Below are 15,656 nucleotides of genomic sequence, written 5' to 3'. Positions count from 1 at the left end.
AAAAAGTGTCATTTAAGCAGCATTTGGCTCTCTCTTTTAATCATCCCAGATTATGCAATATCCATTTTCAGTCAAATGAGCTACAGCCAAGATTCAAACCCACCACTTCTATCCGGCATCCCTGCCAATGTGTTCGGAAACAACCTTGTAAAGATTTGAATATTGCTGTCATTCCAAACAGCCAAACAATGACAATGTTTAATATTTACACTCACCTTTCTAGGACCTTCACTGATATAGTGGGAAATAACAAACGTAACAATTAAATGCTATGAAAAAAAGGGTGCACTCCAGCACTGTGCAAAGGGAATCCTTGTCTTAGTCCAATTGAATTATCCTTTATTCATTAAAAAGATGCACAAATTCACATGAGGATACAATAAGGTTTCGACCTGATTAAATGCTATGCTGTGTTTATTTAACCGTTCATGTGAACTAAGGTAGTAATAATTTCTTCAGGCTGTTCACTTTCTCAGAAGTTTGGATTCACTCTGGAGGTATTCCAATTAATGCTGACCATGTGCGCCGACACCCCCAAATTGGCAGCACTGGGCGGCGCAACTTTAGGGATGATCATCTCTCCCCAATGAGATCATTGGGAGCGATGATCCTTCCAAACATGGATTTGTGCATTGCGGCCAGTATGTTATTGCAGTTATGCCAGGACTACACATTGATCTAAATGCCACTATTAGTTTTGCTGGTGGCATTTAAAAAGTAAGCACCAGTGAACAATGCCACCAGGGCCACCGGACCAAGGCACCTTGCAAACATTAAAGGGATTGTCCAGGTTTTTTTTTTTTAATATAGGGCTGGGTGTTGCTTTGTACCTGCGAAATACTTACCACTCTGTTCTCTCCTGTTCAGAAAATGTTCTGGGGGCCCCGGCCATATCAGATGGCACCATTACTGTCACGTTATGATTGTTTTGTTGAAGAGTTCTTACTCTTAGTAGGGTTTGGACTGTCCAGCCATTTAACTCAGGATGGGGGTGCTCCAAGAACCACCCAGGGGCAGAAAGTGAATGTGGAGAGAAGGGGTTAAAATCTCTGGACAAATATGGGCATCTGCTCTCTTCTAGGAAGGTTTTATGACAGACATTGCACAGGAGAAACCAAACAATACAACATTTCTCTTGAGTATAGTCTTCGTCTTTTTTCTACTCTATGTATGTAAATTTAACCTGGGCTGTTCTTTTTTTTCATCAATCCATGAATCCACAAATCTGTGCTCATAGTCTAGATGTACGTTATCTTGATTGACTTCTCGTCAAATACTATAGGCTTATATTTATAGACAGACCCCTGTAGTTAGAAGCAGTCTACTGGCTGACAGAGCTCTGTTTCATTGGGGCTTTTAGGAGGTGTCTCTCAGTGTTTCTGGGTTGTGAGAGTGTGTTGTGCCACTCCGGGGGTCATGTAGGCCACTTTCTATTTTACTGTGCCCTGTCGGGTCTGTGTATCCCTGAATGTATACAATCCCAGAATGTATAGAGAATGCATTAATTTGCTAAAAGTTATCATGTCCTCTCCTCTCATTACAAACAAGATGCAGACACTGCAAATTCAACTTGCCCTCTGCTGTTGATACCAGGGTGAGTTGGCAAAAGAAGTTTGGTTTTTTAGCTTTTACAGTCCTCTATTATATAAACGTAACCTGTTTGTAACTGAGCAGTTTGGATAGTATAATTATATCAAGGAATTACCAATGGCCTTTGTGAGTCCTTCAATACAATATAATTATATTTGACATATTTCACTAGTTTTCATAAGTGCACTTTTAAGAGAACAAAGCTACCCACAAGACATGTTACACTTTTCATTACATTGAAATATCACCTCTTAATTTACCGGTCAATTATTTGGTTGCTGTTCTAAAAACTAGAAGCAAAATTCTTTTCCTTGCAAAGTTGCAATTTAAGAATGCCCTGTTGTATGCAAATAGGATGAACACTTTACAATAACATTAAATCGCCAATTACCTCATTTATAATGATCCAGTGACAGTCAAAGGCAACCAAATTAGTCTCAACGACCTGCAAAAAGAAAACAATGAGTTTGAGTCAGCACGCTCAATAAGCAGGGTGCATTCAATCATGCAAAAACATTCTGAAAAAAATTCTCTTGCAGAGCTTTGTCATTCAGATTTAAGTTGATAACCTTTACAAAAAAACTGGCATGTATTCATTTTTCTTCTTAATTAGAAGCTAAAAAAATTGCTGTGAGAAGGGAACACAACAAACAGCATTTCATAGATTATAATTAAAACTTGTCAAATGATCTTTTATTGCAAAAATGTTTAGCAAAATTATACAGTGTATAAAGGTTGTTTTATGCAATCAAAACACAAAAAAAGATTTGTTCTCTATTATATTTGTTCTTTTCTCCCCAAGAAAAGATTATATTCAAGCTCTTTGAGCTCACCAACAATAATAGTTTGAAATAACCCCAGACTTCCTACCTCCAAATGGATATGTTGGATTCAGTTAAACATGGTGGCTATTTAGCGACACTGATTCTTCACTTTTGCATTAGTGTCCTCAACACCATAGGTATTTCTACTAAGGTGCTATTGTTTCAAGGTGTCTGTACTAGTGGCAGACTGCTTCTACACAATTTAATATCCAAATATATCCAAGCAGTAATTTAGTATGTTATATAACGGATCTTGGATGATGGATATGATGTTTTTAAAATATGAAAAATACGTTTTCCAGGATGGCATAACAGAAATTAGCTTGTTAGCTACCTTGTAAGACAGACCCCTTTAGCATCAAACATGACATTTTCAGAAAGCCTTAAAATATAAGCAGTAAGAGCTGATCCCTCTCCATATGCAGCAGGTGTGAGCTTTATTATAACTATTAGGAGGTGCTTTGGTACCTAACAGTGTTGTGTATGGGCACCACCATTTTGGATGGCTGATCAGCACCCCCATATGACATCATCCAAGGGCTCTGATTGGTTGCCATGAAAGCTGGGAACCTGGTAAAGGTCACCCTAGCTGTCATTTGGCATTATGTATTACAGTCTGCCAGAGACAGAGGGACAGAAAAATTGTAAAAGAAAATGTAAAAGTTTAATAAATACAAAATACAATTTATCACAATACTATATGTGGCGGTGAACATCATCACAGAAAATAACAGCCAAATGTCTGAATCTACACTTTTTGTCCATTGAGCAACACTCGCAAATTTAAATCCTTAGTGACCAAGCTCATTTGCGCCTTGATGACCAAGGCTTTTTTTTTTAAACCAGGATGTGTCACTTTATCCAGTTATAACTTTAGAAGGCTTTAACTTATACAAGTGTTTCAGATTTTAGTTTGTCCATTACATTTTGTTCTTCAAAATAGTGGGCAATTTTGGTTGATATAGTTAACATTTATTTATGAAAAAAAGGTGAATTTGGTAAACATTTTGAAAAAATTATCGATTTTAAAACTTCAAGATATTCTGTTTTTCAAACCTATAGTAACTAATTTGGGTAGTAAGACTAACTAACATTTAACATATGTCAGCTTTGTGTTGGTGGCATTTGAGAAGTGTCCTTTGGTTTTATTATGACGCTAGAATGATCACAAATCAAGCAGCATTCTCTCAAATTTTCAAGAAAATCTAGAATCAATTATTATAGGGACCATTTCATTTCTATAGGGGTTTTGGAAATTCTGTTAATAGAAAGCCCCCAGATATCACCCTGTTCTATTAACTTAACCCATCAAACTATTCAAAACAGCAGGTAGGAAGCTTGTTTACCCTTTATTTATTTTACAGAAATTCAGACAAAATGAAGGTTTGATTTGGAATTTACTAATATTTATCATGAATACATTAATTTACCCACAAAATTTACCCACATGAACTGAAAAAGAATATATTATGCAGTTTTTTCCGAGTAAGAGGACACCCAATTTGTGGATGCAACCCACTGTCAGGGCACATGACGGGGCGTGGAAGGGAAGGAGCGCAATTTAGCTTTTGTATGGCAGAATAGTTTTCAGGTGCCATGACGTGCATATAGAGCCCATGGGGCCATATTCACCAAATCCAAAGACTCCACCTGCAATCGTATTGAGGTAAAATTGCATTTACTTTGTGTTAAGTTGACATGTGGGAAACACAAAGTTAGCAAAATATCATGAGTTATCATGAGTGAAACCTTCGGATTGCGTTTTCAAACATAACCAAAATGCCACGTGTGAACATGGCCTCAGGTACCACAAACCTTTTTCCCAGAGAATTTTTAAACTTTTTATCATATTAACCCCTTGCCACTGATGGGCTTTTTCCATTTTACTTTCTGTTTATTGATCCCTACTTTCAAAAATCAATAACTTTTTTATTTTTCTGTGTACAGATCTCTATGAGGGCTTATTTTCTGCTTAGCAAATTGTACCCTCCCAGTGGCAGCATTTAATATTCCGTCCCTTGTACTGGGTAGTGGAAATACAATTCAAAATGCTGAAAAACTGACAAGAAACCGCATTTGCCCCATTTTCCTGTAGGCTCTGTTTTTACGTTTTTCACTGTACATTTCAAATAGCATTTCTACTATATTCTTTGGTTTGCTACGATCACAGGGATACCAAATTTATATTGGTTTTATTAGATGTTAATAGATTTTACCAAAAATTAAAAATCTTATCTACCAAATAAAAATGATTACCTTTACCATATTCTGTCTCCAATAACTTTTTCATACTTAGAAGTCAGAGTTGGCTAAGGTGTTATTTGGCTAAGGTGTTATTTTTTCCAGGACCAGATGATGTTTACATTGCTGCCATTTTGGGGATTGTGCAACATTTAAATCACTTTTCATTATACTATATATGTGTTGCAAAACGGCAAAAAAGTGTCAATTAGGACATTTGAGCGCAGTTTTCCATTGCGGGGTTCACCGCCGGGAATAACCATTTTTATATCTTTATAGATTGGACATTTTGGGATGCAGTGATACCGTACATGTTTTATTTTACTCTTTTTTCACTTTTTTATTGTTGTTTTTAAACATTTTATTTGATTTTCAATAACCGTAGGAATAGAAGCAAAAAAAAAAATAGAGTGCGCCAGCTCTCGAAGATTTAAAGGGCCAGCTCATCGCTGATTGTCGCTGGCATTTCCTGGTTTCCTGCATTTGTTCCTACGTTCCTGTTCCTGCGTTCCTGTTCCCATGCTCCTGTGTGTTCCTGCACTCCTGTTCCCATGCTCCTGTGTGTTCCTGCGTTCCTGTTCCTGTGCTGCTGTCTGCTCCTGCATTCCTGTTCCTGTGCTCCTGTGTGTTACTGCAATCCTGTTCCTGTGCTCCTGTGTGTTCCTGTGTTCTTGTTCCCATGCTCCTGTGTATTCCCATGTTCCTGTGTTCCTGTTCCCATCTGCATTGACCTCCTGTTGCTGACTCTGGAATTGGACTTTGACCTTGCACTTTGCTGCCTGCCCGGACTGTCTTCTTAAGCTTGACCATGAGACTGTCTCTTCCTAAGGTACCTTGGCTGCCACCCGGCTGTCGGCTAGCTGGGTTCCAGAGGGACACTGACTCCTAAACCTGACAGGTAAATTATCAAGAATTATTTATTTGTCAGCCTAGCCTAAGGACCCTTAATGACCAACAGAGAAAATGGCTGGTCACTAAGAAGTTAAATAAAAAGTGATCAAATGGTTGTACAGTGCCCAAAATGGTAATGGTCAGCTTGTCCTTATGACAATTTACACTGAAGTATGAAAACATACAGAATATGACAAAATTGTTTATGTACAAAATATTTAATTTTTTAAAATTAAATAATAATAAAACTTGTATAAATTTGTTATTTCCATGATCAAATCAACCCAATGAATGCTCAATGAAATGTGATACTGTTCTTGTTATTTATGCCATTCATTACACTATCTCTTCCATTTTTTTGTGATAGCTCAACATTCACTTGGTATTAAAAATGGTGCTTCAAGAGTAGACAAGCATTTTATTGAAACGCACAAGGATGGTTGTTTTTCTTTGTAATTCTTTGGATTGACAAAGGTGAATCATGTCATTGGGGGAGGAGATTAGAGAAAACTCCTCTTCAAAAAGGAGGCATCATGGATCTTAACTTGAAACTGTAGATTTCTTTGATATGAATTCCTAAAATTACTTATGTTATATTTATTAATATGTTAACATGCTTTTATGCTTCATACAACTATTTCCTATTAACTTTCCCATGTGTTGTTCCACAGCATTTATATATATATAAATATATATATATATATATATATATATATATATATATATATATATATGTGATTATGATTTGTCAGATATTTCTTTTACTTCTCACATATGTAACTATTTGTATATACCATGAGTAAGGCTCTGATGAAACACGTAGGTGTAGTTTTTCCTAACCCTCTTATGTATTCATATGAATTCTTTATATATTTATAAATGTTAATGTTTTTTATTGTATCTTGGGGCTGCCGCAGTTTGACTTTCATGTGAATCTTGGATCACTCTCAGACCCACATCGATGTTTGCTCTTGTTAATGGACTTCAGCTACAACTATGTAGAGACTTTTCTTCCTGCTACAATGAATAAAGGAGAGGTGTCATTTGGACTACACAAGAAACAATGTAAAATTAAAGCCCTTAGGAAAATGTCACAAATGTGTTTTTTTGTCAATTCTAATGCATTTGGAATTCTTTTCAAACTTCCCTGTACACTGAACAAAATATAAACTGGTGCCACCAGGAATTACAATCTGTCCTGTAGATAGAAAGTCTTTATGTGTCTCTGTAAACTGAAAAATGTAAAATGTGCCATGTGAAAATAGGTGTAAAGAATGTAAATTTAAAAATGAAGAGTCCAGTTAAGAATTAATGAGAATTAAGGACCCTAGACAGCTCCTTAGACACAGGGGTCCATGTTTAACTGTAGTAACTAATGGTTTAAACACCTGGGATTGGAGATTGTTCTTGGTTTTTGGGTGTTAGTGCCAGGGCTGGGGTATGATAACACAGCATTGCGCTAGCACAAGCAAAACACTAGGTCTTGCTAAATTCTTCTGAGGCAGTAGAACAGAAAGGTGTTACATCAGAAGAAGTACCCTTAAATGCTGATACTGTGGTCATTAGGGGTTAAAGATAAAGGACATTTAATAATAATACACAGGGTAGGTGTCAGAACTTGCTGAATTGCTGAGAAGGATCAGGTTTCAGTATCCTCCCTAGCTCCGCATCAGAGACTGGTAGGAAATACTGGTTTGGTAAAATTTATTTCACTCCTGGTGGAGGGGACCACATGCTATTCTGGACAGGTACACTTTCTGTTTATGTACCACTTCCCTTACACCAGTAGGACCAGTCAGTACTGATGTGTTTTTAGATTTGATATATTTGATCTTTTGACTTAAAGGGGTATTCTCGTCTGGGCATTCACATTCAGTTTGATTAATCTGCCATTAATAAACATTTCTTCAACTAGATGTTATTAAAAAAAATGTTCCTGTGCGAAGATAATTTTCCATAAATGTAGTCTTGTGGTCCCTTAGAAACGAGATAGCTTCCTCGGATACGGCCACCTCTCCTGGAGGGATTGCACAAATAAACAAAAAGTTTTTGTATATGAAATATCTGGGAATTACTACATGTCCCACAGCCGTCCTGTAGTAATGATCGCTGAATGCATGTGGTCAGGCAGGGCTCAATAGCGCATGTCTGGCCACTGCTGCCTAAAGGTGACGTGGTCGTAACCGAGGAAGCTATCTCGTTTCTAAGGGACAACATGGCTATGTTTATGGGAAATTATCTTCACACGGAAACATTTTTTTTAATAACATCCAATTGAAGAAATGTTTATATATGGAAGATTAATCAAACTGAATGTGAATGCCGAGACGAGAATACCCCTTTAAGCCATTTATAAACAGTGATTCCTAGTGATAATCGAGAAGGTCATTTAAGTGCCCACCTATTTCTAAAACCTCAGGTAAGGTTGTCTGTTGGTGATCCCTTGACTGAGAATAAGGTGCCTCATAAGACCACTGTTCATTCTGGGGCCAAAAACTTCAAGTGCATTAGTTTTGGTGTTTGTGGCTTGCAAAATTCTGGCCATATGAAATCATCAATCCCTAAACTGTTCAATCTAAGCCATGGACACAGTTATCTATGAATTTTGTAACAAATCTCCTTCTATCTCAGGCAATGACAGTAATTTGAGTGGTTGTTGACCTCATCACAAAATTTTGTCATTTCTTTCTACAAGAGAAGTTGCCTAATGCAAAGGAATTTGCTGCTCTGTTTGTTGACAATATTCTTAAACTTCAAGGGGTGCCTGAATTGGTTTTAATTTTTTTGTAAGAAGTTGGGAATACCACTGTCTATAAGACCATCCTGGTACCCTGAGACTGCTGGACATTCAGAAGACAGTTTGGTGGTTGAGCAGTATTTCAGGACCTTTGTATCGGATTTTCAGAAAAAATGGGGGAAACAGTTAGCTATTGCTGAATTTATGTATAATCACATTTTCCTATCTACTGCCACCATCTTGGACTTGATCCACTTTGGTCTGTAATGATCTGTTCTTAGTTCCTTTGTCTTGTCCATCCCAGTGCTTTGCCTGACTCAGATTAGTGTTTAGTTTTGCTTTACGTTTTTCTGTGTACTTATGTGAACATTGGCCTATCTCTGACTTACTATTAACTTTTCAGGGTCCCTCAGTCTGTTGGTAGGTTTCTGATAGTGGTTTGCTCTTATCAGGTTGGTATATCTGCTTTAGGAAGCTCCTAGCCTGCAGGGATGTCACAGGGTTAGTTTGCCACCACTTAAACAGTCAGACAGCTTGCGCCAAATCTGGTTGTGATTGCCCTGTTTGCTGGACAGGTTTGTGACAGTGATACATGTCTAGAGACACATCACTAGAGACCCAACAACTGGAACCATAATGAGTACTAGAATATGGGTTCCAGTTCCTCCTCTCTACATAACTACAGAAAGGAAAAGTTTAAATCTACCCATTAACTTTATATGATGTGTCATTTTTAAGGGGAATACCTTTTTTTTCTGCCTTTGTGACTAACAGAGCTAACCAAAAGTAGTTACCCAGAATAGATCATTTGAATTACATTCTCATAAAACTGTACTTTATTAGATTAATCTAGATATGAAAAAACGTTCAGATGTGTTTTTTTCCCTTATAGATAAGTGCAAATTATCTCCAAATTATTTATTGCTCACAGGACTGTATTACTATTTCTAAAATGATGTACAAATAAAAGTATGTATTTCATTTTATCTTCAGAAACAAGATACACTTCCCAGTGTAAGTTTTTCTTGTTATAGCTATTTCTTATATTATAACACCTGTATGCAGCCATATCGGAGACACAAACCTTTGTCTCCCAAGTTTGTATACATAGTGCAAAAGGATGTGTTTGTCTTAAAACTATTAAACTATATAAAACTATTAAAATAAACAGTTAATTGCAGTTAAAACACTTAAACTTTAATCACCAGTTCAAGCTGTTGCTTAAGAGCCTTACAAATATATGCTTAAACAATACTTTCTATTTTTCACACTAAAGAAGAAAAATAATATCTCTTCTGAAAGAATAAAAATACTGCAAATACAGGATCTATCTAGCTATCATAATAACATCAATTTATCAGTTTTATCACAGCTTAGCAAGTAGTAACGTGCGTGTAGCATGCAGCATTGCCACAGACGGAGCCCTCTCCATACAAAGTAGACACCTGCCCGTAACACGTGACAGATAAAAACATGCTCCTAACTAGACACTAGGCAAATGGTATAGTTCAGTGATGGCGAACCTTTTAGCGGCCGAGTACCCAAAAAGCAACCCAAAACCCCCCTTATTTATCGCGAGGTGCCAACCAAAAATGAAAGCAGTAACATATTGCTCCACGTTCTTCAACAACTCTCAATCATATTGGCCTCCTGAGGACAGTGATGAAAAATTTGCATCATTTTAGCCTCTTTCCAGTGTCCCCCTGTACACAGGGAATCATGGGGCCAGCAGGAGGTCCTCCAAAGATAATTCAGCCCTGTCTATTCATTCTCCCTCTTCCTACAGTCCCTAGTAACGAAGTAAGTATCAAAATTTGTCTGAAAGCAGCATCTTTTAAGTTGCTAGGAACTGCAGAAAAATTCTTTGAGACCTGTCTGGTGTGCTGGGGCGATGGCCTGGGTGCCCACAGAAAGGGCTCTGAGTGCCACCTCTGGCACCCGTGCCATAGGTTCGCCACCACTGGTATAGTTGAACTGGACCACTCATAATCCTTGTATCATTATCATCTGCACTCGATATGCATGTATTTCTGCTATACTATAGCAAAACCATTGTTTTGGCAGCACTGTGGCTGAGTGGGTGGCATTACAGCCTTGCAGTAGATGGTTCAAGTCCCACCCAGGTCAACATCTGAAAAGAGATTGTATGATCTCTCTGTGTTTACATGGGTTTCCTCCCACACTCCAAAAACATACAGGTAGGTTGATTAGATTGTGAGCCCCATTGGGGACAGGGACTGATTTGGCAATCTCTGTGCAACGCTGCGTAATCTGTGAACGCTATATAAATAATCATTATTATCATATAGTAGCATTCATTGTTTCAGTGAGATAATAAGACAAGTTGCACAAAACTTTGCAAATATAATTTAATGCTTTTAATTATGTTTCTTAATGATGCAGTTTATAGTTCCAAAATATTTAAAGTACTATATCATATTTAAAAGGATGAGACGTTCTGTCATTGCTCCTGCAATATGCCAATATGTGACAAATGTTTTATGAAGAAGGATTATATGAGCTTCAGGCCTAGAGACTAATTGCAGAAAAAAGACTGCAGGAAGCATCTGTAATAATTTATTGTCTAGAAGCAGTATATTTGTTTGCATTAGTAATACGGGCGGTTATGCTCAATTCATTTATCATAATTACTGCTAATCAATACTGATCATCAGGATATCTTAAACAGAAAACAGCAGATGTGATTAGTTGTCATATCCGATTGAGCAAAGACATGCCAGAAAGATATTACAGCAAGCTAAGGTTGCTCGTGTAAAGCCTACAGATGTTTTCCAGGCTTTGTCATTCACGACTTAGAATTTATAATGAGTTGACATCCTGCTATGTTATTACGTTTAATTCTATTTAAATCTATTTCACTGAGAAGAAATACAGAGGATTATCTCACTTTCATGTGTTTTAGATGGTAAAATAAAATAGACTTTTGAACTTTATAATAACAGCAGCAGTAAAAACTATTTTAACATGTCTCCGCAAAATAATATTTCTTACAGTAAAGTCATGTGTTTAGTTGATAAATTGCAATATAATATGTGTTCCGATTCATTTCAATAAATGAGCATAAAGTAATTGTTTTCAAAGGATGGTTATAAATAAGTAATTTTAAGCTGAAATTACTGTGATAGCTTCTAAAATATTTGGTAGAGAAGAGAATATATACATATTTAATAGACTGACCTAAATATCAGAATATTGTATTGATGAGAAAAACCAGGCGTTCACATCTATAAGCAACTATAAGACCTGGGAAGGCTTAAACCAGAACTCTTATTGTTGGAGATATGAGGAAAAGGGGGCAGACCTGATTTGTTGAGTATGATTATTCCAAAACTCTATAACAACTGGAAAGAAGTTATAGAAATATTATGTCAAACTTTGGATATAACTGTCCCCTGTGGAGTACAGAAAGTATTTAGACCCCTATAAATTTGTCACTCTTTGTTTTATTGCAGCCAAATGGTAAGATCAAATATTTTGCTCAGTTATTTACACTTTGCACCCCATCTTGACAGAAAAACTGAAATGTAGATATTTTTGCCAATTTATTAAACAAGAAAAACTGAAATATCACATGGTAATAGTTATTCAGACCCTTTGCTGTGACGCACACATTTAACTCACATGCTGTCCATTTCTTTCTGATCCTCCTTGAGATGGTTCTACTCCTTCCTTGGACTCCAGATGTGTTTATTTAAAATGATTGGACCTGATTAGGAAGGCACATGCCTTTCTATATAAGACCTCACAGTTCATAGAATATGTTAGAGTACAGCCCAAAGAGCTTATAGACATAATTGTAGCAGAAGTCACAGATTTGCCCAAGGTTACAAAATAATTTCTACAGCACTCAAGTTTCCTAAGAGCACAGTGGCCTCCATAATGCTTAAATGGAACAAGTACGGGATGACCACAACTCTTCCTCGACCTAGCCATCCAGCCAAACTAAGCAATATAAAACAGTTTATTAATAATACCTTTGTGCTCTAATTAAATTTATTGTAATAAATCAGATAAGAGAGGTAAAGAGTAACCCCAAGATCACTGTGCCGAGCTCCAGAGATGCAATAAGGAGATAGGAGAAATTCACACAAAGTTGACAATCACTGCAGCTTTATGTCAGAGTGCCAATGAAAGCCTCTCCTCAGTGCAAGACATATGAAAGGACTCCCAGATTATGAGAAATAAGATTCTCCGGTCTGAGAAGACGATGATTGAACTTTGTGGTATTAAATCTATGTTTTATGTGTGAGGAAAACCAGGCACTGCTCATCAACTTCTGAATAAAATCCCCACAAAAAATCTACTCAATAGTGAGCAAAGGGTCTGTGATATTTTAGTTTTTCTTGTTTAATAAATTAGCAAATACACTCACCGGCCACTTTATTAGGTACACCTGTCCAACTGCTTGTTAACACTTAATTTCTAATCAGTCAATCACATGGCGGCAACTCAGTGCATTTAGGCATGTAGACATGGTCAAGACAATCTCCTGCAGTTCAAACCGAGCATCAGTATGGGGAAGAAAGGTGATTTGAGTGCCTTTGAATGTGGCATGGTTGTTGGTGCCAGAAGGGCTGGTCTGAGTATTTCAGAAACTGCTGATCTGCTGGGATTTTCACGCACAACCATCTCTAGGGTTTACAGAGAATGGTCCGAAAAAGAAAAAACATCCAGTGAGCGGCAGTTCTGTGGGCGGAAATGCCTTGTTGATGCCAGAGGTCAGAGGAGAATGGGCAGACTGGTTCGAGCTGATAGAAAGGCAACAGTGACTCAAATCGCCATCCATTACAACCAAAGTAGGCAGAAGAGCATCTCTGAATGCACAGTACGTCGAACTTTGAGGCAGATGGGCTACAGCAGCAGAAGACAACACCGGGTGTCAGGAAACTGAGGCTACAATTTGCACAAGCACATCGAAATTGGGCAGTAGAAGATTGGAAAAACGTTGCCTGGTCTGATGAGTCTCGATTTCTGCTGCGACATTCGGATGGTAGGGTCAGAATTTGGCGTCAACAACATGAAAGCATGGATCCATCCTGCCTTGTATCAACGGTTCAGGCTGGTGGTGGTGGTGTCATGGTGTGGGGAATATTTTCTTGGCACTCTTTGGGCCCCTTGGTACCAATTGAGCATCGTTGCAACGCCACAGCCTTCCTGAGTATTGTTGCTGACCATGTCCATCCCTTTATGACCACAATGTACCCAACATCTGATGGCTACTTTCAGCAGGATAATGCGCCATGTCATAAAGCTGGAATCATCTCACACTGGTTTCTTGAACATGACAATGAGTTCACTGTACTCAAATGGCCTCCACAGTCAGCAGATCTCAATCCAATAGAGCATCTTTGGGATGTGGTGGAACGGGAGATTCGCATCATGGATGTGCAGCCGACAAATCTGCGGCAACTGTGTGATGCCATCATGTCAATATGGACCAAAATCTCTGAGGAATGCTTCCAGCACCTTGCTGAATCTATGCCACGAAGAATTGAGGCAGTTCTGAAGGCAAAAGGGGGTCCAACCCGTTACTAGCATGGTGTACCTAATAAAGTGGCCGGTGAGTGTATATCCTCATTTATATTTTTTTCTATCAAGATAGGGTGCAGAGTGTACATTAATGAACAACAAAAAAAAGATTTGGTTTTGATCTTACCAATAGGTTGAAAGGAAGTAAAGAATGAAAAATGTAAAGGGGTCTGAATACTTTTCAGACCCACTGTATGTAAGCAATGTCATGAGCTTGACTTTCAGCCTCCACTTTGAATACACAGCTACCATCATTTCATAGACAGCTATCATGGCTATCTCATACATAAATCTGACTTGCAAAGTATTTATCATAAGCTTAGTAATGCAATGTAATTTTTGTTAAAAAGTACCAAAAACGGCCAGCAGGTTAGAAGAACACTGAATCAGATTTATTAAAGTGCCAAAGCCACTGTAATAAATCTAATGGGCAGCAAAGCTCCAAAGGCAGTCATAGAAGCTTCCCAAGGAGCTTGCCTGATGATAAACCTTCATAGAGACAGTTTGCTTGAATAAAGGCTGCTGAGATCATATGACTTCAAATAGCAAGTTCCCTTTTCAAACATAAAAACTTGTTGGAGGTGCACTGTAGTATATTGCATCCAACATGGTAGACTCAGACAGTCAGCTTATTGTGAGACTGGTCATATAATTATCTGCACTGAAGCACATTAATACATTATACTATGCACTACAAGTTAAACTTCATTCAACCCCTAACTATCTAGACACATTTACACATTTAACAAAGTTGGTGGGAGAAACTTGGATGCAAGTCTGTACACACAATATATATATATATATATATATATATATATATATATACACTATATTTATTTATATATATATATATGTGTATATATATATATATATATATATATATATATATGTGTGGACTGTAGCGACTGTAGAGGAACAACCTATAAAATAACTACCAGTAAAATGATTATTGAAAATATCTTTTCTGTCAAAGTCAAATGTGCATTGTTATGCATAATGTGTAACAAAAAAAATGCATAATTGAGATTTGACAGCGCAAAATATAATTGAATCTGTATACAAAGGAATCCTTTCCTTATATTGATTACATTTTTCCATTATTTTCTCTTTTTCCTTTCTTTGACACTTTTTTTCAATGGGGAACAAAGGTGTCCTAAAACATTAAATAAATATAAGTAGTTTTTATACTGTCCTTTTTATAGTCACAGATACGATAACATAATCTTAGCCTTAGGGAGGTCTAATAAAAAAATATTTTGTACAGCTGAAAAGGCTTTAATCTCTGGATATTGGTAATAAAAAGTATTGAATACACCCCAAGGCACTCACTGTACAGGTATAATAACATTAAGGTTAGCCAAGAAGATCACATTTACATGTAGATTCTCTTTAAATAGCCAAAAGCTTCTTCTTATAGCTTTGAGGGGTTTGCATGAGTCACTATGCTATAGTAATGTCTGGACTTGTATCATCATTAGCTTTGCCTGTGGTGAATGTGAAATGGTCAGATACTTTCTTTTACAGGTACAGGCGGTCCCCTACTTCAGGACACCCGACTTACAGACAACCCATAGTTACAGACAGACCCCTCTGACCTCTGGTGAAGCTTTCTGAATGCTTTACTATAGTCCCAGATTGCAATAATCAACTGTAAGGTGTCTGTAATGAAGCTTTATTGATAATCCTTGGTCTAATTACAGCAAAAAATGTTTAAACTCCAATTGTCACTGGGGCCAAAAATTTTTTTGTCTGGATCTACAATTATAAAATATACAGTTTCGACTTACATACAAATTCAACTTAAGAACAAACCTCCGGACTCT

At 37.2% G+C, this 15,656-nt stretch overlaps 1 protein-coding gene across 2 annotated transcripts in view; it reads right to left on the bottom strand.

Moving 5' to 3' along the window:
* Positions 1 to 15,656, bottom strand: part of GRID2 (glutamate ionotropic receptor delta type subunit 2) — a 716,446-nt gene that overhangs the window by 316,703 nt on the left and 384,087 nt on the right. For both annotated transcript variants that reach the window (XR_011849003.1, XM_072117803.1), the window contains exon 5: positions 1,982 to 2,035. Coding sequence is in view for 1 of the 2 variants with exons in the window: in XM_072117803.1 (XP_071973904.1) it covers positions 1,982 to 2,035 (54 nt within the window). In the remaining variant the exon portion in view is untranslated. The remainder of the gene's footprint in view (positions 1 to 1,981; positions 2,036 to 15,656) is intronic.

This window comes from Engystomops pustulosus, chromosome 1 (assembly GCF_040894005.1).
Source record: "Engystomops pustulosus chromosome 1, aEngPut4.maternal, whole genome shotgun sequence".
NCBI lineage: Eukaryota > Metazoa > Chordata > Amphibia > Anura > Leptodactylidae > Engystomops > Engystomops pustulosus.
This window is presented reverse-complemented; position numbering and strand designations above follow the sequence as displayed.